Source organism: Pseudophryne corroboree, chromosome 4, assembly GCF_028390025.1.
Source record: "Pseudophryne corroboree isolate aPseCor3 chromosome 4, aPseCor3.hap2, whole genome shotgun sequence".
NCBI classification, from domain to species: Eukaryota; Metazoa; Chordata; class Amphibia; order Anura; family Myobatrachidae; genus Pseudophryne; species Pseudophryne corroboree.
In genome coordinates, this window is record NC_086447.1 from 729,052,985 (window position 1) to 729,074,567 (window position 21,583).

The 21,583-nt window shown below is 48.4% G+C and overlaps 1 protein-coding gene across 2 annotated transcripts; it reads right to left on the reverse strand.

The window, feature by feature from the left end:
- Nucleotides 1-6,861: 6,861 nt before the first annotated feature.
- On the reverse strand, nt 6,862-20,513 carry LOC134910250 (TOG array regulator of axonemal microtubules protein 2-like). 2 transcript variants are annotated; one of them, XM_063918074.1, is made up of 7 exons: nt 19,100-20,513; nt 18,515-18,676; nt 15,628-15,774; nt 9,442-9,561; nt 9,174-9,312; nt 8,011-8,105; nt 6,862-7,091 (listed from the first exon to the last, which is right to left on the reverse strand). In XM_063918074.1, the coding sequence occupies exons 3-6, from the start codon at nt 15,710-15,712 to the stop codon at nt 8,060-8,062; spliced, it is 390 nt and encodes a 129-aa protein (XP_063774144.1). In that variant the 5' UTR covers nt 15,713-15,774; nt 18,515-18,676; nt 19,100-20,513; the 3' UTR covers nt 6,862-7,091; nt 8,011-8,059. The 2 variants fall into 2 exon arrangements, with proteins under 2 accessions (XP_063774144.1, XP_063774145.1); XM_063918075.1 differs by lacking the exon at nt 15,628-15,774.
- Between the last annotated feature and the right edge of the window lie 1,070 nt (nt 20,514-21,583).

Genomic DNA, 21,583 nt, shown 5'->3' on the forward strand with positions numbered 1-21,583 from the left:
AAGATTATTGCTGTACTTTGAACCATATATAAAGGTCTCCTCCCAAACACCCATGTACAGATTGGCGTATGCAGGAGCAAATTTGGTCCCCATGGCCGTTCCTTGTAGCTGTATGAAGAACTTCTGATTGTACTTGCAAAAATTCCTACCATCCCCATCTTTTACCCAGTGGCGTGCGGTGAGGTCAGTGGCTGGTGAGGCACTACAGCCATAATGTCCGCCGAGTCCCACCAACAACCCCTACCGCCGTCGAGCCATTGTACGCTACCGCCCCTGAGCCGATGCCCACTAAAATGGCTAAAACAAAGTTGGAGAAAAAACCTCTGACGTCACCAGCGCCGAACAGGGAACCCGAAATGTACCCTTGCGGGCTCGATTAATTCACCGTGCTTTGGGCACTGTGGCTCGCTCTGCTCGCCACCAGGTTACTAAAGGGAGTAGTTGATGGCGTGCATAGTGAAAGAGCTATCCCGCCGGCCTAGCTCCTCCCCCTGACATCAGAGGTCCTTTAGCTCACTTGGTTCTAGCATCTACCATGCCCACTACTGCCACTGTCCATGCATGTGCGAAAGGCACACAAGCTCTCGGAAAAATGGGCATAGTCTTGCAATGAGGATGTGACCAAACAACAAGTCCTCAATGGGAATGCTGTATCCATATGACGAAGGAGAAGGTGATGCCTTGGAAAGGCAGAGGGTGACGAGAGATGGTGATGGGGAGACAGTGATGCAGGGGAGATGCAGTGGGTGACGGAGAGAGGCAGTGGGTGATGGGGAGAGGGTGACAGGTAAAGGGGTGATGGAGAGAGGCAGTGGGTGACAGGAAGAGGGTGATGCCAGGGAGCTGGTGACAGGGAAAGGGTGACAGCAGTCGGTGCCAACTGCAGGTGACAGGAAGAGGGTGACGCCAGGGATAGGGTGATGCCAGGGAGAGGGTGACAGCAGTGGGTGACAACGGAATTTGCTGTGCTATATATGAAACTGTTAATAAATAAATACTATGGAGAGCACATTACTATCCCACTCTGTTCGCAGTATAGCATGGAATATAAGCAGTACAGCCCAGTCCCCGGTGAGCTTAGACCATGTCAAATTAAAGTATCCGCCACTCTCCCACGCAAATCCTGGCCAGCCCCTGCTGCAGCCGGTAACAGAGAGAGGAAACAACAAACATGCTCCCTGTGGTGGGGCTGCTCTTCCTCCAGCACTTCCTAGCTCCACAGGTACGGGGTCGTGTCTGGGAGCAGGGCTGGTGCATGGTGGCACTGCGCCAAGGAAAAACTTTAGCCTACCACCCAACCTCCTTCAAAAACCCACACAAGTGACTTTTGGGAAAAGCTGGTGAGTAGACTCTAGGACAGCACCAGACTCTACTCATACCCCTTTCAGACCACCACCTATGAACACGGGTTATTGGCACATGAACGCACATAACCCGTGTTCAGGTGCGGTCTGAAAGGTGCAAGGGTTAAAATACTGGGTCGAGCGACTCTGTATTTTAAACTTGGTTGCGAGCAGGGTTGAACTCGTGTTCAACCCGGCTCACTGTGCGGTATGAACGGGAGCCGGGTCGATGCGATCTGTTTCTCGTTCACTGTGTGTGTATATGGGCTGCGTTTGGAGATCATGTGATCTCCAAGCGCCGCAACCGCAGCGTCACCACTGACGTCACCAACCCAGCAATATGCCGGGTTGCAGACAGCAGTGGCAAGGGGTCTGCAGCGGGTTGCACACTGTGAGCTCCCGTATCAGGCTCCCGTGTGCGACACGCCTCAGGCGGTCTGATAGGGGTATTACTTGTACCGCTGGCTAGAGAAGGGGGCCCGGATAAAGACTGCACATTGACCCTCCCTGCTGAAAACACCTGGCTGTGTGTGTGCACAGATTAAAATAAAACCAAATCCCACAAAACATCACTCCCCCCCCTCCCCCCCCCCCCCACACACACACACTACATTACACCATCCCCAAATAACTTCAATATACAGGTACTGTGATACAAGATAGTACACCATGATGGTGTTACAACCCCCACCCCACCCAATATTATTTACCAAACCACTCCCCTAAAGATAATACTAGTACAAAACCCCTATATAATATTAATATATTATATACCCCAACCCCCATATATAAAAAAACACCCATCCCCCCCCCCACCCCCAAATACCTCACAGATGATCACCTTTTATTGTGGGAGGTTCAGCTGCAGTGTCTGTATATTCCCTCCCTGGTTTGTCCCACGGAGCTGGCTGGGGAGAAATCATATCTTCCCAAGTAGAGCCGAAAAGGGGCGTGGTCTCTGCCGTGAGGGGGCGGGGCCTCATGAGGGGAATAGGAATGGATGTATTGCTGCAGCCTGCAGTAGAGATTGGTTGCTGGTGCAGGGGGAGGGAGTGGCCATGCAAAGAGGGTAGGGGGGAGCAGGCATCGGGCACTGCTGCTGCTGCAGACATGTCAGACTGTGACATGTCTGCATGATCAGACAGCAGCTGAAAGGGGTGTGTGCGTGTAGGGGAGGGGGTCAGCGGCCGCAGCTTACAGTGTCCGCTGCTTATGTTTAGACAATAGGGGAGGAGGCCAATTACATCTGCCTGTGATGGGGGCGTGCTTTCATATGAGCTGAAAGCACGCCCCAGTCTAAAGCGGCACTTCTGCAAGGTGCCGCTACTGCTAGATTTTTTTACGGGCTTTCACTGCCCAGCGCTTGGCCACGCCCCCCTCTTCCTGCTCTCTTACACTGACAGCTGGAGGCACCGACATCGTTGCCTCTGAAACACATGTAAAACAGTTTTTTTACACGGAAAAAATGATTAAATAATATCAACACTAAAGCAGATACTTATGACACAGAATATGTGTCATAAGTATCTCTTTGTATTATTTTAATCATTAATGACAGGGGAGGCACTGCCTCCCCTGCCTCCCCTGACTGCACGTCCCTGCTTTTACCATATCCCAAAAGTGCACAAATACATTCAAGTTTCCTACTCTCCCAGACTACTCCCAAAAATCGTGCAGTGAGGAAGGGTGGGAAAGTCTCTTGAAGTCTCCCACCGCCCTTCTGCAGCTGTCCACTTCCTGAATGAAGCGGAAGGTCTGGGTGGCTAATGGTATGATTCACGTCATTATGGCCCCATCCCCTACTTTACAATGCCAGTAATCGCTGCAATGTATAGTGGGCTGCAGGGCCACAATGATGCAATAGCACCATTACTCCCTTGCACCACCCACTTTTGCTGCATCACCCCCCTTGCAGTGTCAACCTGGCTGCCCCTCAGCCCAGAGGTCAGTAAGTATGAATTAATGGGTTTAATGCCAGTACTGCACTGGGGCTGTAGATACAGATAACTGAGAAGGTGTAAGGGTACATATGAATGGCAGGTACACTCTGGTAGAAAAAAAAACTATTTACATTTATTTACATATATTGTTGATGGATCTTTGGGATTAATAATTCACCCCAAGTCCTTGTTAATAGTGTGGTTGAAAAAAATTCTGATGGTAGAAAACACTACTGGGGACTTTGTCCCAAGGGTACTATGTGTATAGTAAGTCTTTAGTCAGGTGACTCGTCACAAGTGTCCAGCAGTTCATAATAAGTGACTGATGTATCCAGCCGAACTTGACTGTTCATATTTGGCTGTTCACGAATAGTGTCTGGCAGTGTCCTGGAGGAAAGAAACGCCTTTGCGGTATTGGTATTTCTGGCTCCTCATGTCTGGATCTGCTCTTCTTGCTGATGCCGGCAGTCCCACTTGCACTGTAGTAGAAGATGGTTATGGTAGCTTACTGCAGGTAACTGAGTGTCAGATAAGGTAATGGAATGGAGCAGGAGGTCATGTTACCATATTACTTCCTATACAAGCATAGGTTTCTGCAGTTAGGAGCACTATATTTCAAATCTACTAAACTGTATTTAAAATAACCTCACTTGTACAGCAGTGTTCTAAATATCAGCACCTGGTGATCACATCTATGTGTATGATATTATGCCCCCTCATTGTCTTGTGTAGTAGTGCTCCTCACATGAATTGCGAGAGGATGTACTAATACCTCTCAACAGTCCTGTTTTTGGGCACTGTCCCTCTGTCCCACCCTCAGACTGCAGTGTCCTGCGGTGGTGGCGGCGGGATGACGGGGGGGAAGGGGAGTTGTAAGGCCCCCTGAAACGCACTGCTGTGCGCATCTCTTCACGGGAGAGAAGGAGAGGGGGCAAGACCAGCAGCTCCCAGTGCACTGGGCTTGCCCCCACCGTAATAAAATGTGTGGCTTTCGATCACAGCATTCCTGTGAAAAACACGCTCAGAAGCGCTGGGTTTCACAACCCCTTGGTATCATATCTGTGCTTATGATACTCTGCCCCTCTCTGTTTCCTTGTGTATCAGTGTTCCTTACAGTGATTGTGGGTGGAGGTACTTGGTATCATATCTGTGCTTATGAAACTCTGGGGAAGATCTATTATAGTGGCACGGATCGTGCAGCTATAGCACTTCCTGCTTCGCCTCATTTCCAAGGCGAAGCAGGAAGCCACACCAACAAGATGTATTAACATCATGTGGCTATAGTGGGAGAGTGAAAACTCTGCCCTCCGGCGATCCCCGCTCGAGCACACAACATAGCCTAGTGCTGATGTGCTGTGTGTCTCTCCTGGCCGGCTATTCTGGGCGTGCTCCAGATCTCATTATCCCTGGCCGTGGTGTATGGACAACAACACCTGCAGCTGTCGAAATCGATAGCTGTAGGCATCGAAGCGGTCAGTGCAACTGACCCTTCATACATTGCCCTGCATGTCGGTGTGCTATCTTTTAGATAGCAATGCCAATAATGACAGAGGTGTAAATCTTCTCCTTCTTAATACATGGGGAGAAGCGGTATCAGGGCACATAATGGTGCTGATACCGCTTCTCCCCCATAAAGAGCAATTATACATCTACCTATCAGTGTCCCTCCCTCATTACCTTGTGTAGTAGTGCTTATCATAGTGATTATGGAAGGAGATACGTGAGGATTTTGTCTTCACGTATGACACTGCTATTGAGCAGCAGGACCTATGGCAATTTAAAGGTACAATGCATTTTTTTTTTTTGCCTACTGTGCTTCTCTAGCCGTGCAGTTTGTCTGGAGAGTTTGCTGGGTCTTTCCAGATGGTGCAACTTCAACACACTCTCTCTTTTCCTAGAATTAGTAAGAATTATATTATGAATGAAATACTAGTGAGAGGTCATTAGGTTTTACATCAGATAGAAGACAGGCTATATGTATACTGTATAAAAAAATCAGAAAGAAAATTCTGATATGCATTATATAAGCTTACGTACTGTTAGTGCAATGGTTGCGGTGAGGGCACGCAGTTCAGCTGGTGGGATCACTCGCTCCATTTTGGCGGCAAACTTGCGGTGATCCATAATGCTGGTAAAAATCTGGCGCGCATAGAACCTAAAGTAGTGCATATTAATGTAAGAATGACTGACTGATAGATCAGGGACAAAGGTAAATAAACTGTTTATTGCATTAATATCAAATTGATGTGCACGGATATTGGTGTGCAGGTGATGGTCCATCTTAATAGGTAGTTAGCCTGGTGTAAAATGTATCATCAACCCAAAGAGGATAGAGTTACAGAGGTGATAGGATTTTTGTACATTTGACTGACTCGGTGACTGTGACATTGTTGGATTGTGTTCAGCATCTGTATGGTGCAAATTACCTAGAAAGAGTTCATGAGGCAGTCACACCACTCACAGATTAAAATGTAAACCCTTTTCCTCTTATTAATGCAATTATTACATTTGGATACCATGGCGTCACCTATCTACTAGGAGAAAACGCTGCTACTATAGTCTGGGTGAGGTAGAAAAGATTCAGGTTTTTGAGATTTAAGAAATGAAGATGCAACTCTGGCTGATCCTTAGGGGAGGTTTCACCCTCCATATATTCCTGATTCCTGTTCTAAGCAGATTTTCTCTATATTCTCCTGTGTCTGGAGACTGTGAGGGGTGAGGGTGGTCAAATGTGTGCAAGTACTACCTCCAACCTAAGATATATAATGGCCTTTTTTATAATTTCTTTTCTAAGGTATTATGACGGCCATCAGGAGTAGAATCCCTCTCTTCATTTCCCCCATACCACCTGCAACCTCACAGTCATTATACAAATTGAGGTTATCTGGTGACTTGTTGTCCATCGTGCACCAGCTTTACCAGGGTCTGGAGGAAAGTGTCTGTCCTCTCCCTGGGTCCGGACAAAAGCTTGTGTGCACCAAGCTGTTCCACCACTGCCAGCAGATGTTTTGCCATGTGCTTTCTGATGGAGCTGTTGCGATGACTGCAGGGAGAATGGGAGAATGACACAGATAAGCATAATGGAACCTGAGCAAGCTGACAGACAAATTTCTTACTGTGTGTTCCTTGTGCTATATGCATTATGAAGCAAGCTATAAAAGGCTGTAACTTGCAAAGTGATGCGGCTGATGTTGCATGTTCTTTAAGAGAAATTGTCTATTGTTCTACATCTCTGCCCATCTGGGTGTACAATCAGAACAGGAAAGCATGATAACGGCAAAATGGCAAAATACCTATATAAATAATATTAAATGTTCTTTAAAACTGTACCAGGATAAGAAAGGGCAGAATTTACGTCTTCTATTTGTTAGCTCCAAAGTAAAAAATCAATCTAGGTTTATTCTATATACTGTATGAATCTCTGACCCCCCACCCATGCCCAACAGAGACTGCTGAAACGCAAGCTGAACTAATTACAAGAATTACTGGCTGCGATATGTTACAGTCCATTTCTGCTATCTGATCCAATAAAAGTCATTACCAGGTAATGGGCTTGATAAACTACTACATACCTACTGCCCACAGCAATTAGTGCTGACATGGCCTTGGCCGGGCTGACAAATGCCACCATAACTGAGAGACATTTGTCCGATTCTTCCTTTAGGAAGCTGTTGCAGACACCGATCTTCTGCAGCAGAACCTGGGTGATATCTTCTACCTCTTGGTCCATGTCTCTCTTCAGGACCCTGAAGAGGTCACAGAGTGTCTGAATGGCCTGGCAAGCAACTTTGGACCGCAGATTGCTGACCTGACGAGGAACAAAGCAGTTTTTTCCATTGTGATTTTATAGTTTCACATCACTTAGAGGGACTTCAGAAAACTTTAGTTTATATTCTTCCATATGCCCAATTGCAACATTTATTACATTAGTTACATTTTTGTTATTGTTAGTTAAGCTTCTTTCTGTGTTTTCCAACATGCATTCATATTATCAGGCAATAAACAATACATTAATAAGTCATCAAAAGGAGGATAATCCATTTAAACATGGCAGTAGTGGTCATTTGCTCTGGCCAAGGTGGTTTATTCTATTTTATTTGCGCCTCTAACTATGGACCTTTGTATTTGCTTACTCCCATTTGATAAGTCATACACTTTACCATCCCGTAATTACAGGGCTGGCGTCATAACAGAGGGCAGTACTGTAACAGATCTATGCCAGGATACTCCCTACTACCTTTGTGGTCTAATTAGTTAATTTATAATTATTGATTACTCAAATTATCTCATTAAGAATGAATGTCCTGTGTGGTTTGTGGACGTCCCTCCAGCCCAGGATTCTAGGAAGGGCAACCAGTCTATGTATAGGATGCACAGTATAAAGCCGGGCACACACCAGAGCGATCTTGGCTTGATATGTCATTTCCAGCTGAATGGGAGTGACATATCGGGTGGATCATTCTGTGTGTACTCCCAATCTGCACACTCCTGTGGCCACATGCGATATTGTCCTGTCAGCTGCGCTGCATGGCCAACTGGATGATATTGCATGTGGTGCAGTGCAATGTAATGATGGACAGAATTAGATGTCATTCTGCCTTCATTACATTGTTCTGATGTGTATGGGCAGCATGAGATGTCGGCCTGTCATCAGAATATTGTCCAGGTACACATTGCTCTAGTAAGACAGCTTTCCCATATAATATGGCTTGCACTAAACAACTTACCTCTCTGGTAACTGCTAAACATATCACATGGATTTTTGAGATGAGGACATTAGGGTGCCAGGAAGCCAGGGAACTCACCCTTTTGCTTCTTCTCCCTTTAGATCACACAATCATTAAAAGTAGAACATTAGTACAGATAATGTAAACTAAAAATGGCTATGTAGCACTGAGTGTTTTTATGTGCAAATTTTTCTATTAAAACGTGTCTTATTCGCAAAAGTAAATGAATAGGAGGCACAAGTAGATTAAGCTGCTTAAAATGATATGCGGCATGCCTATTTTCTGTGTGTGACCACTGCTGTATCTGCATACGAAATGGTATGTTACAGTGTCTTCCTAGAAATACTGTAAAGTACCATTTTGTATGCAGTTACAGCGGCAGACACACACATAATAATAACATCCCACCTGCCGGCATTTCATCACCAACCCAAATAGTCCCTTTAATGAGGTTACTAGATCCCAGTAAATGATCGCCACAAAAAATGTGTCCCATTGTGTGTTGGGGAGAAGTCGCTGAGGTGTCATGTAAATAAATCAGTTAATTTAGCAGCACTGAAGCTCAGCACATGTCTCTTCTATAAGAATATGATAAGGAGACTAAACATTAAGTGCGTAGCTACTATAGGTGCAGGTAGTGCAGCTGCTATGGGGCCCAGAACTGTGAGGGGCCCACCTTCCCTGTCACTGTTACACGTGTTATATACATTTTTAACTATTGGTAGATACATGGGGCCCTTACAAACTTATATCATAGAAATAGATATACAGTAAGTATATCTAGTTATGCCCCTCGACCTGTTCATTGTATTGTTGTATAAAATTAACTGGATGGCATTGTAATGTTACATAACATGAAGTGGGGCACTGTTATGTGGCACCATATGAACTAGGGACACTGTATGTAATGATGTGAATTGGGGGTACTGTGTTGGATAATGTGTCCTGGCAGCCCTACAATGTGACATAATGTGAACTAGGGCACTACTATGGTTCAGAAAATGAACTAGGGCACTCTTGTTGGGAATACAATTCACAACTGCTACGGGGAGGGGTCTTTCTAGAAACAATTGGACATGGGCCCCTACAAAATGTTGCTATGGGGCCCACAAAGGTCTGGCTATGACCCTTCTAAACATCATATCATATATGAGACCGCTCACCAGTCCTTGTGATTAAGGCACTTCAGAGCCTCTATCAACCCTTGTTCTGGATTGGGCATAGGATGAGATCCTGGGCTGCCATTCCATAGGTTTGAGTCCCCTTCAGAGCATTCTGGATAGGTAACAGGCACGGGACATGCTGTACATAAAGCAGACACAATGATGCAGTCGTAATTTCCCAAACTCCTTGCATTAAATGTGCACCACACAGTGAGAGCATGATTACATGTGTATCTTCATCAATTCAAATCTTTGATATGGGACCTACCTGAGGGGTGATGAAAGCTAGTAGTGTACCGGGTCACAGTCTGGATGCTGGGGAGAGTAAGGTGGCACGCTGGTTTGTTTAGGTCAGCACTTGTTTCCAAGCTGATTGGCTGATTCCAAGCTGAGAAGAAAATATAGTATAAAAAATCCAGCATCATTTATGCCCAGCATATCTCTCACTTTGCAAAGCTCTATGTATTTCCTTTCCATGCTAGATGGGGAAACTGGGAACAAGTTGAGGAGCAGAGGAGCATGGGTAATTTAAATCTTGTCTGTTCTCCTTCCTGCTATAACGTCATGCCTGCTGAGAGCTACTATGGTCTTGTTAAAGCACCCTGGCAGTGCAGATTCAAGGGTGGCTCATTTCTGTCACTGTTGGGGCCTCCCTTAGGGGTGGTATTCATGTGACCGCCGGTCAGCTGACCGACAGTCACATGACCTCCTCCACCAGCCCGACGGGTCACTGTCCCAATGGTCGGCATGCCGACCAACAGGGACTATTTCCACTCGTGGGTGTCCACGACACGCATAGAGTGGGAATAGAACCCGTGGAGACCGCAGCGTGGCGAGCGCAGCGAGCCCGCAAGGAGCTTGCTGCACTCGCCCCTCCCCGCCGGGATCCCGGCATCGGTATGCTGCCGGAATCCTGGCGTCGGTAAGCTGACAGGCGGTCAGGAGACCGCCGGTCAGCCGTACTACACCCCTCCCTTAGGTATAGCATATAAGGCGCCCATAATTTTATTGCTATTAACATAAACACTTCTTTAAGCTAGCTTACCACTAAGATAAACGACACACACTAAAATAAAAACACGGACACGGTAGCTGGAGTTAAAGGTCAGACGATATTTATTGATCGCTGACCAACTCTTTAAACTGTAATTGTAATTGAAATTAATTTTAGATTGTAAAATTAATTTTAGATTGGAGGATGGCAAAGGAAAAGCCGCTACCAGACACCAGCTCCAGTCACTTAGATGAAATCCAAAATCCAAGGAGGGGACTAACCAACAACACCGCCTCCTACCTGCATAACCCGCATTGTGCTGGCCTCACCACTCTTATCTCTGGCAAATGTTCTGTTCCCGCAGGGGAATGTCTAAATGTCCACCCGCAAAGGAAGGACACACCTGCCGTCCTTCTAAAGAGGGTGCCCCACAATGACCACTTATGCCTATCTGACTGCTGGTTGGTATCGACTTCCCGCCAATCTGGCTGTCAAGAGCCAACTGGAGAGGACAAGAACAAAGGAAAAAGAATCAGGGAGGGCGGGAGGGCATTCAAAATGGCAAGAGGAAGTTTGAGGCACATGACTTTGGATTATATATTACCCTAAACACAGCCCTAAGCACCTTGATGGACAGGCCAATAATCCTATAGGAAAATCCAACAGAAAACCATAAACTACCTAGCAACTGCTTAGTCATAGACAACCAATCACAAAAAATTGGGCTCTTATATGGCCTCAGGCTTATGCAGCCTTCAGCTAATCTAAGGCGCCCATAATTTTATTGCGATTAACATAAACACTTCTTTAAGCTATTTTACCACTAAAATAAATGACAAACACTAAAATAAAGACACGGACACGGTAGCTGGAGTTAAAGGTCAGACGATATTTATTGATCGCTGACCAACTCTTTAAACTATAATTGTAATTGAAATTAATTTTAGATTGTGAAATTAATTTTAGATTGGAGGATGGCAAAGGAAAAGCCGCTACCAGACACCAGCTCCAGTCACCTAGATGAAATCCAAAAACCAAGGAGGGGACTAACCAACAACACCTCCTACCTGCATAACCCGCATTACCTCCTACCTGCATAACCCGCATTGTGCTGGCCTCACCACTCTGATCTCTGGCAAACGTTCTGTTCCCGCAGGGGAACATCTAAATGTCCACCCGCAAGGGAAGGACACACCTTCCGTCCTTCTAAAGAGGGTGCCCCACAATGACCACTTATGCCTATCTGACTGCTGGTTGGTAGCGACTTCCCACCACAAAGGTTTAACAAACCGCCACTGCCATCCAAACAACAAAACAAAGAAAAAAACAAAAGACCCCTAACAAAAAGGACCAAAAACATCATCTAGGAAAACCTGAACTCTGGCCGGAGAAAGGTGAACCCCATCCTCCTTGTAGAACTGCCGATTATGCAGCACAAGCAAAGGATGCCTAACAGCCACTCCACCTAAAGCCCTAACAAACAGCGACACTACCGAATTCACCTTCTTGCGGGCCTTCTCAAGAGCCGAGAAACGCACCGCCCCCCTCCAATGAAAACGCAGACTATTTCCGACCACACAATACGGACTCCCGGCCGGTGACAACGAATCGCCACCAAATCAGCCGTAATAGACAAAATAAGGTTGATGCCTTTAACTCGACCCAAATCCTTACCGCACAAATGCAGGACAATACAGTTGGGGCAACCCCAACGGCGCTCACGGTGAAAAAGGAGCTGCAACAAATCACCCCAAAGCAGACCACGTACACCTAACCAACGAAACACCCGGGAACTAAAAACATCAGCCGACCTAAGTGCCATGGGATGCCTTGCCGCCCAAAAAATGTAAGAGTGGCCAACCAGCCACACCTGTTCCCCAAAATCGACGACGGCTGAAAAAGAAGAACATCCTAACATCAGAAACACTGAAATACAATACATAGAAAACAAATGACAAGAAACAGAGATAACCCAAGTGAAGGAGAAAACTCAAAAAACCTCCCGTGGACCTTAGAGTATAGCCAATTGAAATTAGGACCCCTTGGAGGAAAATGTAAAAATTCACTTCACACCCTCGATTTCTGAACGCTACTCATTCAAAAACCGACGGGTAAACAAGTTTTTGGGTTACAGGCGCACTTAAACTTTATCCAAACGAACATAAGACCTACAAGAGGCGGACTTCCAACGGCCCAGCTCCCGAATAGCCGCCGGGGAGGAGCCCGTAGCTGATGCATGGGTAGTTGCCCCAATCCGAAAGGAATGGGTACCGAAATCCGCAGAGCGCAAACCCAAGGACTCCAAACATTTCTTAAACACCGAAGCAAATTGGAACTTAGTAAGAGGACCACCGTGCGCGTGCACTAGCAACTGGTCGCCCCCCGGAGGCCTCAACCGGAAATACTCCTGCGCCAGGCGCTGCGCCTGGCGCAGGAGTATTTCCGGATGAGGCATCCGGGGGTGTCTGCCCGCTGCGGGCAGACACCCGCATCCTCCCAGGCCTCCAAGGACACCCAGCAACCCCGACCTGTTTGATCTGTCTGGGACTGCACAATCCTACAGAGCAACAGGCCATCCTGCAGGCGTCATCCCAGGATGACGCCTGCAGGATCACCCTCGTTCACCCTGAAAGCCCCAAAGAAAGCTAAAGCAAAAGCAAACCTAAAAAGAGCCACCTCGAACTCTGAGTCCGCGATTTGAGGCCGCACACCCAGCAACTCCGTTAGAATCTGTAAAGTCACGGGCCTACGGGAGTCCGCAGCCGCGGGTCGCACCCTAGCCCATCCCTTAAGTGCTCTGGAAAGGATAAAAGACCCAGTGGGGTCCGTCATCCCGCGGAGCTGAGAGTGAAAAGAAATGCCCGCAAGGGCAGAAGACATGGCCGCTTTGGACTTACCCCCTTGATAATGCTTCCAAACAAAAGCCATCAAAACGTCTACCGGGGACTCACCTGCCATACCGTACCTACTTTGAAAAGCCGACCAATCATGCCAGGCCGCATCATACGCCCTAAGCGTGGAAGGAGCAAACGCATACCTGGCCAGAACAGCTAACCCGACTCGACAATCTGACAGACAGAAGGCGGGCACGATAAACCCTCCGCCACCACTCCCGGAACCAACTCACGGAACTTATCAAACTGAAACCGAGACAAAGCATCCGCAATCCCGTTGTTGGTTCCGGGAACGTGGCCCTAAAATTAATACTGCGCCGCAAGCAGACAAGCACAAGATGTCGCAACAGCCGCAAAGCCTGGGGAGAAGAAGTACGCTGATTATTAATAGCGTGCGCCACCCCCAAGTTGTCGCAATGGAATGAAATGTCCCGATTCGAAAACTGACAGGCCCACAATTCCAGGGCAACAATGATCGGAAACAATTCCAGCAACAAGATGTTCCTAGTAAAACCCCGCGTGACCCAAGAAGGTGGCCAGGCAGCAGCGCACCAGGAACCGGCAAAAAAGGCCCCAAAGCCGTGACTGCCCGAGGCATCTGTGAACTGGAGACATTGGTTGGAACAACGAGGGGGAGGCCACAAAACCTCTCTGTTGAAGGACACCAGGAAAGAGGACCAAACCTGCAAATCATCCCTGATCTCGCGGGAGAGGTACACCGTGTGATGCTGCCTGACCGTCCCCGCAGTGGCTCGTTCAAGTTTCCGGCAGAAAACCCTACCCATGGGAATAATCCTGCACGCAAAGTTGAAGGAGCCAAGCAACGACTGCACCTGCTTAAGCTGCACCCTGCACTTCCCCAAACAGTTGTCAATCAACCCTAAAAGCTTCCACACTTTATCAGCGGGGAGGCGACAGCAACCCGCAACGGTGTCTATCTCAATCCCCAGATAGCTCAGACAACTAGTGGGGCCCTCGCACTTGTCTGGCGCAACGGAAACCCCCAAACCCTCAAACAAGGACCTGGCAACGCCAAAATATCGCCCCAGACCAAACTGCCTCCCGGACCCATAAAGAGAAAATCGTCCAGGTAATGAGCAACCCCGGGGTGACCGGAGGCGGCCTGGATGCACCAATGCAAAAAAGTGCTAAATCTCTCAAAATAGGCGCAGGACACCGAACAGCCCATGGGAAGACACCTATCCATGTAAAACTCGGCTCCCAGTTTGAAACCCAGAAACCGAAGGGAATCAGGGTGCAGGGGAAGGAGCCGAAAAGCCGACTCCACGTCTAATTTTTCCAACAGGGCACCCGGACCATAGTCCCGAACCAAGCGCAGAGCCTCGTCAAAAGACTGATAACGCACTCTGCACACGGCCTCGGGAATGGAGTCATTAACTGAACCACCATGAGGATGCGACAAGTGCTGAATCAGGCGGAACTTATCCGTGGCCTTCTTGGGCACCACCCCAATGGGGGAGATGCACAAGGCTGGAAGAGGGGGAACGGCGTAGGGCCCACACATGCGCCCCAAGCCGATCTCCGCGTCCACCTTCCGCCGAACCTCATGCGGGAACTCGCGAGCCGACTTCAAATTCCGGCGCGCCACTACATGCACCGAATTCAAAATGGGCAGGCGGAAACCGTGACTAAAACCCTCCAAGAGGAACCGCGCGGCCGACCTGACGGGGGTACAAACCAAGCCAGCGCCGCAGTTCAGGAACCCGAACAGGGGAATGAGCCTTACTTACCACCTCCCGCGGCCTCAGCCAGAGCAGAGGGCTTACCGCTCGCGGCCGAGGGGCAATCCTTGGATGGGTGACCAGCCCCACATACCTTGCATGAGTGGCAAAAATGACAATTCACGCCTCTGGCGCACTTACCCTCATTGTAAGCGAAACACCTACCCTTTCCTAAGGAGCGTGAACTGGAAGTGCCAACCGCAAGAGGCTTCTTACCCGAGACCTCCCGGGGGGCTTAACCTGCTGGGTGACCTCCACCCATACTTCCACGTCTTTGAAACCCGCGGGCAAAATGGCATTAACATCCTGATTACGACGGAATTTCTCGTCGTAATCCAGCCAAGCGTAGCCTTTGGATTTCAAGTACATGTCATGCACCAGAAACAGGTATTTAACCAAGTTGGGATACTCTGCAGGCCGCGATTCGGTGTAACAAGCCGTGAAAACCAAGAAACCCCGTAACCACTGATGAAAATTATGGAAAGCATTCTCCCCCATGCCCCCCGTTTTCTTGGCCGCGTCAAAAGCCTGCCACATCTCATCCGTAAGGGTGAAAATGTCGACATACTTCCCCTTCCTGATTTTCTACCTCATCCGCTTGCGAACCCCCCGACTAACGGCCGTATTGGTGCAATGCACCATTTCCGTAAAACGAGGGGGATCAGAGGGAACCGAAGCCGCCGGTGCAGCCGCCTTCCTAGATTCCTTAGCCACACGCCGCGCAATGAGCCTAGCCAGTTTACGCCGAGGAGAACCTGAAGAAACACTACTAGAAGAGGTAGAAGAAGTGCTAGAAGAACAGGGAGAAGGAATAGCATGCTCACCAGCGCCTGAAGGACCCGGAACTGCGTCAGTCGCTTCACCTGCCACCGGTCGGGGCAGAACGTCTCCTGTCGGTGTCGCAGCCATCGCTCTCCTCGACCTCCGACCCCTCCGCTACGAAGTCCCCAATGCCCCCGGACTCGCCATCACTTGAGCGGAGGAAACAGAAGGGACAACAGGTGCAGGAGAAACCTGCGCATCAACAGAAATGGAGGGAACAAGCGGGAGCGGGGGCAAAGCACATTCGCTCAGTGGAGGGGGGCCAGGGGGCAGCGGCAGGGGGAGGGCACCCCACGGAGGAGGACAAACCGTCGGGGGGGGGAGGTAGCCCCGACCACGTGCGCGCCACTAATGGTGTAGGCAGGAAGCCACGCGGGCGGGGGAAGACACCCAGCCGACCAGGGAAACCCCGACAAAACAGGAGGGAATGGAGCAGGAGCGGGGGATGACTGCCAAAACTGGGCAAACGGGGTCGCCACAGCAGGAGAGGACCCGAGATACGAGCCCGCAAAAGCTGGAGGGGGGGAAATCGCAACCCAAGGGCCGCCGACTGACCATGTGGGCTGGACCCCAGCGGCCGAACTCGAGAAATACGGAGAAAATTGCGGGGCAGAGGAAACTGGGAGACCTGTGTAAGGCGCCCCAGAGGATGCGGGAAACGCCTGCGCAACTAGCCAGGCAAGGCCACCGGGGAAAAACTGACCCCCGGTCAACCCGTCGGACGCAGCAAACGACTGAGGAGGGCCATGAAGGTGGAACGCAGCAGCAACGGACGACTGAGTCGCCACCATCTGCACCGTGCCAACTGGGCCGGAAGGTTGCGCATGGAGCCCAACGAAAGGGGACGCCGACGAGCGCAGAGACCCGGCGGGTGACCGGGATCCATGCAGCAGCGCCCCCGCCGAGAGCACCCCAGCAGGGAATCCCAGCGCCAGAGCCGCCCGCGGGGCCTCCGACGCGGCACCCCGTGGAGTCACAACCCCCCTTAAAAAACCTGGACCTGCCCCACCATCCCCACTTCCCACAGTATAGGCGGGCGAAAAGAGCCCCCCCACAGAGGGGAGCCCATCAGCATCAGCCCTGGCCGAAGGCACTGGGGGCACAGGAGACCCCTGCTGCCCCACAGAGATAATACCCCCTTGTAGCCGCCGCTCCCCCTCACCACCCGCAGCCCGTCCGCGGACGCCAGGCACCACATGGGCGCCCGCGCCGCTGGCCAGAGCCGCCGGTGGGGGGAAAAGGAGGATCCGCTAGAAGCCGCCGCGCCGGGCGAGGGAGCCGCCAGGCGAACCAAGGTCGCCGGGGATGCCCACGACTGCGGCTCGGCCGAGACACTACCCGCGGCGGCCGGGGTAGCGCGCCCGCTGGCCACACAAGTAGCACTACCAGGGGCGCTGGGCACAGCGGCCCGACCCCGCCGCAAGACCTCAGACGCGGGGAGCAACACACGGGGAGCTGCGCTCCGTGATCGCGGGCGCTGGGTACCCGCGACCTCTAAGAGGCAACGGGAGGGGGGAGTGGACCTGCGGGGACGTGGCATGATGGAGGAGGGGGAGACAGCACAAAGCAGGGCACAGCAAAGAGCAGGAGGAAAGGTTAGGGAGGGAGATATAATGAATACTGTGACAATAACTAATAAGAAATCAGAACAGCACACAAACAAGGCCAATATCAAAACTGGACAAGTACTCAGCCTTCCTGGGCCATTCAAAATGGCAAGAGGAAGTCTGAGGCACATGACTTTGGATTATTTACTATCCTAAACCCAGCCCCTAAACACCTTGACGGACAGCCCAATAATCCTATAGGAAAATCCAACAGAAAACCATAAAATACCTAGCAACTACTCAATCATAGACAACCAATCACAAAAAATTGGGCTCTTATATGGCCTCAGGCTTATGCAGCCTTCAGCTAATCTTATCCACATGGGTGATCAGAGCTGTGAGATGCAAGTATATGAAACCAGTTGCATTATATGCACACCACACTGTGTTGCAGTGATGAAGGGGGGGGGGGGTGTTGGGGATGATATGCTGGCGTTCAGGATGCTGTTAGTCAAAATCAGTGTTGAACCTTGTGAGTGGTGGGCCCAGGTGTAAAAATATAATTTGGGCCTCCGTCCTCCACCCCAACCCAAGTTCACTATATGCCACCCAGCAATGGGTGGCAGGGAGAGACAGAGTGTGACAGTGTAAGGCAGGGGAAGGCAGTGGTTAACATAGAGAAGCAGAGGGTGGCAGTGGAAGGCAGGGGGAGGCAGAGGGTGACAGGGTTATGGCTGTGATTATCAGTGCTGATAGATGACAGGACTCCTCTTTCAGTGTGGCACACACAAGGTCAGCCCTGCCTCCTAAGGTAAGGGGCAGATCTCTCAGGCAGTGGAGCCCACCCTGCTCTCTGCACTGGGCTATTTATACAACATTGCTCAAAAAGGTCTGCAAGGGGGCCAGGGGAAAACTCACTGCTGATCTGGGCAGTAGTTGGTCACTTAGTCCTCAGGGGCCCCAGTGCAATGCACCTGCTGCACCAATGGTAGTTCCGCCTCTGGTCAGAATATTGACTGCAGCATCCCAATGGTTAGAATTTCAACAGGTATCGGGTAAGTATGTTAACCCTCCTCCCCTAGCCTTTATCCCTAACCCTCCCTTCCCGCAGCCTAAACCTAACCCTCGCCGTTGGTGGCATTGAGCAGTATTGGGATTCCGGCATCGGTATTTAGACCGCTGGGATCCCGGCATCGGTATTTAGACTGCTGGGATCCCGGCATCGGTATTTAGACAGAGCTGGGATCCCGGCATCGGTATTTAGACTGCCGGGATCCTGGCCATCAGGATCCTGATCTGATCCCGTCAATTGCTCACTTCTAAGCATTGACATGGGACCTACCTGAGGCATGGTGAAAGTCAGCAGGGGCCAGATGCACAGTACGAATGCTGGGCAGAGCAGGCCGCCTCATCTGTGTTTATAGGCTGATCTCCGCTCCCGCAATTCCTTTATCTGCCCTGACTGGCCCCTTGTTCAGACCCAAAGTAGTCATAGCTGCTGGCACTGTGAAACAAATCAAATACATTAAAGCAAAAAGTATCATATTCCATTTTATATTCCAGACAATCCACCATAAAACAAGTCACTGTACTTATTAAAATATGAGTCTAAGTTTTGCTGCATCAATAGAAAACATGGTTTTCTAAATGTGCATACACACTTGCTGAGAAAGTCCCTCATTTTCACCCTTCCTGAGCGACGTTGTTTACTATATTGGCCAGTGTGTATGCCGCCACCAGTGAGCAATGCACGGCCCAGCGGGTCGTTAACGACTCTCACTGTCGGCCGTGAATGCAACTTAATTTGGACTGTCATCCAAAAACTGCATGCACGGCCCGGCAAAGGCGTGACGTCACTGAGCGATACGGTTATCATATCGCTCAGTGTACGCACTTCTGCCGACCGCCCGACGTAGTGTGTACCCACCTTTTAAGAGCAGAGACATACTGTAGATGATGGATCATGTATGTTTAACCTGTAGTGCACCATCTGCTGTGGGACTACAAATAGCAGGATGCCCTGCTAACCCTGGCTGTCTGTGGCTCTCCTACTGTTGTGGTGCAGCACATCCCAGCAAGCACTGCCTGTAATATAGGGAGCAATGCAATTCTCCAAGATGTGCCACAGCAATGTTCAGTAAAGTATCAACTAGTCAGCTAGAAGCTGATTGACTAGTACTTTATCACTCTCCAAGATTTAATACATCCCCTCTTCCGGTCCATTAAGGGTGATCTGCGGTAATTTTTCAGCATGCTCAGAAATGATCACATGGGGTTTCTTAGGTTATTATTGGCCGTCATAGCCATGTGCTGATCATACTGGAAATTGTAGCATGTGTGGCCCGCATTGTAGGGATCCATGACATAGTAACACCCAACACCATTACTAGCCCCGGGTTACTAGGAGATTTATTGGGAGTAGGTTGCACAATAATTTTACTTCTGTTCTGTAGCCTAGGTACAGCCTGAATCTATAAACAAATGTGGACCCCATTGTCTGTAATAATATTAAATAGAATAAATTGAGAATTGGTGTATATACATTTAACCGAAGAAAAAAAGAGAAGGTGGGGGGCTCCTATTACATTGGCGCCTTTAAGCTGCCCTGAACTACGTCCCTTCCTGAAAGTGTCACCACACTTTCAACAGATAGACAATACAAAAAAAGGGGTGGAAAGGATATGGCTCTTGGCGCTATACCGCAATATCCAACACTTTACATGTACATATACTGTATATTAAAATTTACACAATACGTTCCTCTCAATGGATCCCCAGGTGATGTCTTCTCTTCTTTCAATGTTCATCCAGTGTTGTATCCCAGTGTTGTGAATCATATGCAAAAATAAAAATAATATATGTGTAGAACAGTCTAATTTCTTAAGAAAGTCGCTTTTTTATGCACCATATGATATCCTTCAGATGAATAAATAAAACGTGATGTTGGTGTACCCCGACTCACACAATTCAACATGAAGCTATATATATAAAGGGATCTTTTTTCCACCACCAGACCACCGATTATACTGTGTTTAGATTGGCGTACCCCACTCACTAAGTTTGTGGAGTAGAGAAAGCTCATAAAGGTATCTTTATCTTCAATAGTATATCCAAATGCGTACCCTACTTACAAGGTTGAAAGTAATGACATGTGTATCAAAGTTTCTTTCCCTTGGTTTTTCTGGTGAAGGTGGCTTTAATTTTCTTCTCGATCTCCCCCAAGGATTCAGTGCCAAATATGTGAAAAAGAATTTTTAAAAAACAAATGTGTAGACTGGACTAATAAATTAGTGCAGAACATATATATGTGTAAAAGCCTCTCATCAAATGTTTGAGAGAAATGTACCATGAAAAAAGGGGATATCCCCTTATGAAGGTATATATATATATATATATATATATATATATATATATATATATATATGATAATACCCAACAGTATAGGAACATACCCTATTTATATGTGGTATATATGGCTTTGAGAGTAAACCCAGTATATAAACTGGTGTTAGATTAGAATGGACGTACCCCACTTACACAAGGTGGGTGAAGTAATATACACATAGCAGTTTCTTGGTATAGAGTAAAAATGGAGAAATTCCAACAAGCGTACCCCACTCACAATCTAGCTGGTTCTAGCCATGCGCATCAAGGTTTCTTTTTATCCTCTGTCATATAGCTCCTCTGGATAACCTCCAATCAGGCATATATAGTCCCATAAATTTGAGAAATCCACGGTAAGATAAAAAATACTTGTATTTATTCCACACCACTCTCCACATGAAAGTGGGCCAAACGACAATATTCAAAAGACCAACAAAGTACATACAAAAGCCCAAAAGGGGCCAAAAAAATTCTTCTGAATAAAAAAACCATAAAAAATTAAAAACAAAGTTTTTACCTTATGCAAAGTCCATATAAGGTAAAAGATGGAAAAAAAATAGCTGTCCACACTCCTCCTGGACAGTATTCAGAAGAATTTTTTTGGCCCCTTTTGAGCTTTTGTATTTACTTCGCATACATACTCTTCCCCTCACTGTATAACTTGCAAAGTGTTTTTACCAAAGTGCACAGTTACGAGCTCTTGCTGTGATTGGTTGAATCTATCATGTCATATCCATCTCACTATGGAGTCTATTGATCATCCCTTAATTTCTTCAAACGTAGGTGAATGAATATTAACTTTTACCAGCCAGGCTGCAGAATGGTTTTCAGAAGTGATTGTATAGTAAAGGAAATATGATGATGGGATGTAGTTATGTGACTGGCAGTCACAATACTGCCACCTACATTCTGAACCCTCACTATCCTGACAGTCGGCATGCCGACCAACAGGGACTATTCCCATTACTCCATGACACCTGTAGAGTGGGAATAGAACCTGTGGCGAGCAAAGCAAGCCACCGAGCCC

What these genes read in the sequence shown, in the direction of transcription:
- LOC134910250 (XM_063918074.1), bottom strand. Translation starts at nt 15,712, where the DNA reads ATGGCTGCGACACCGACAGGAGACGTTCTGCCCCGACCGGTGGCAGGT. An exon ending in TAGCTTTCATCACCCCTCAG is followed by an intron (nt 9,313 to 9,441) that starts GTAGGTCCCATA and finishes CTTTATGTACAG; the next exon opens with CATGTCCCGTGCCTGTTACC. An exon ending in TGCCTTAATCACAAGGACTG is followed by an intron (nt 8,106 to 9,173) that starts GTGAGCGGTCTC and finishes TGTGATCTAAAG; the next exon opens with GGAGAAGAAGCAAAAGGGTG.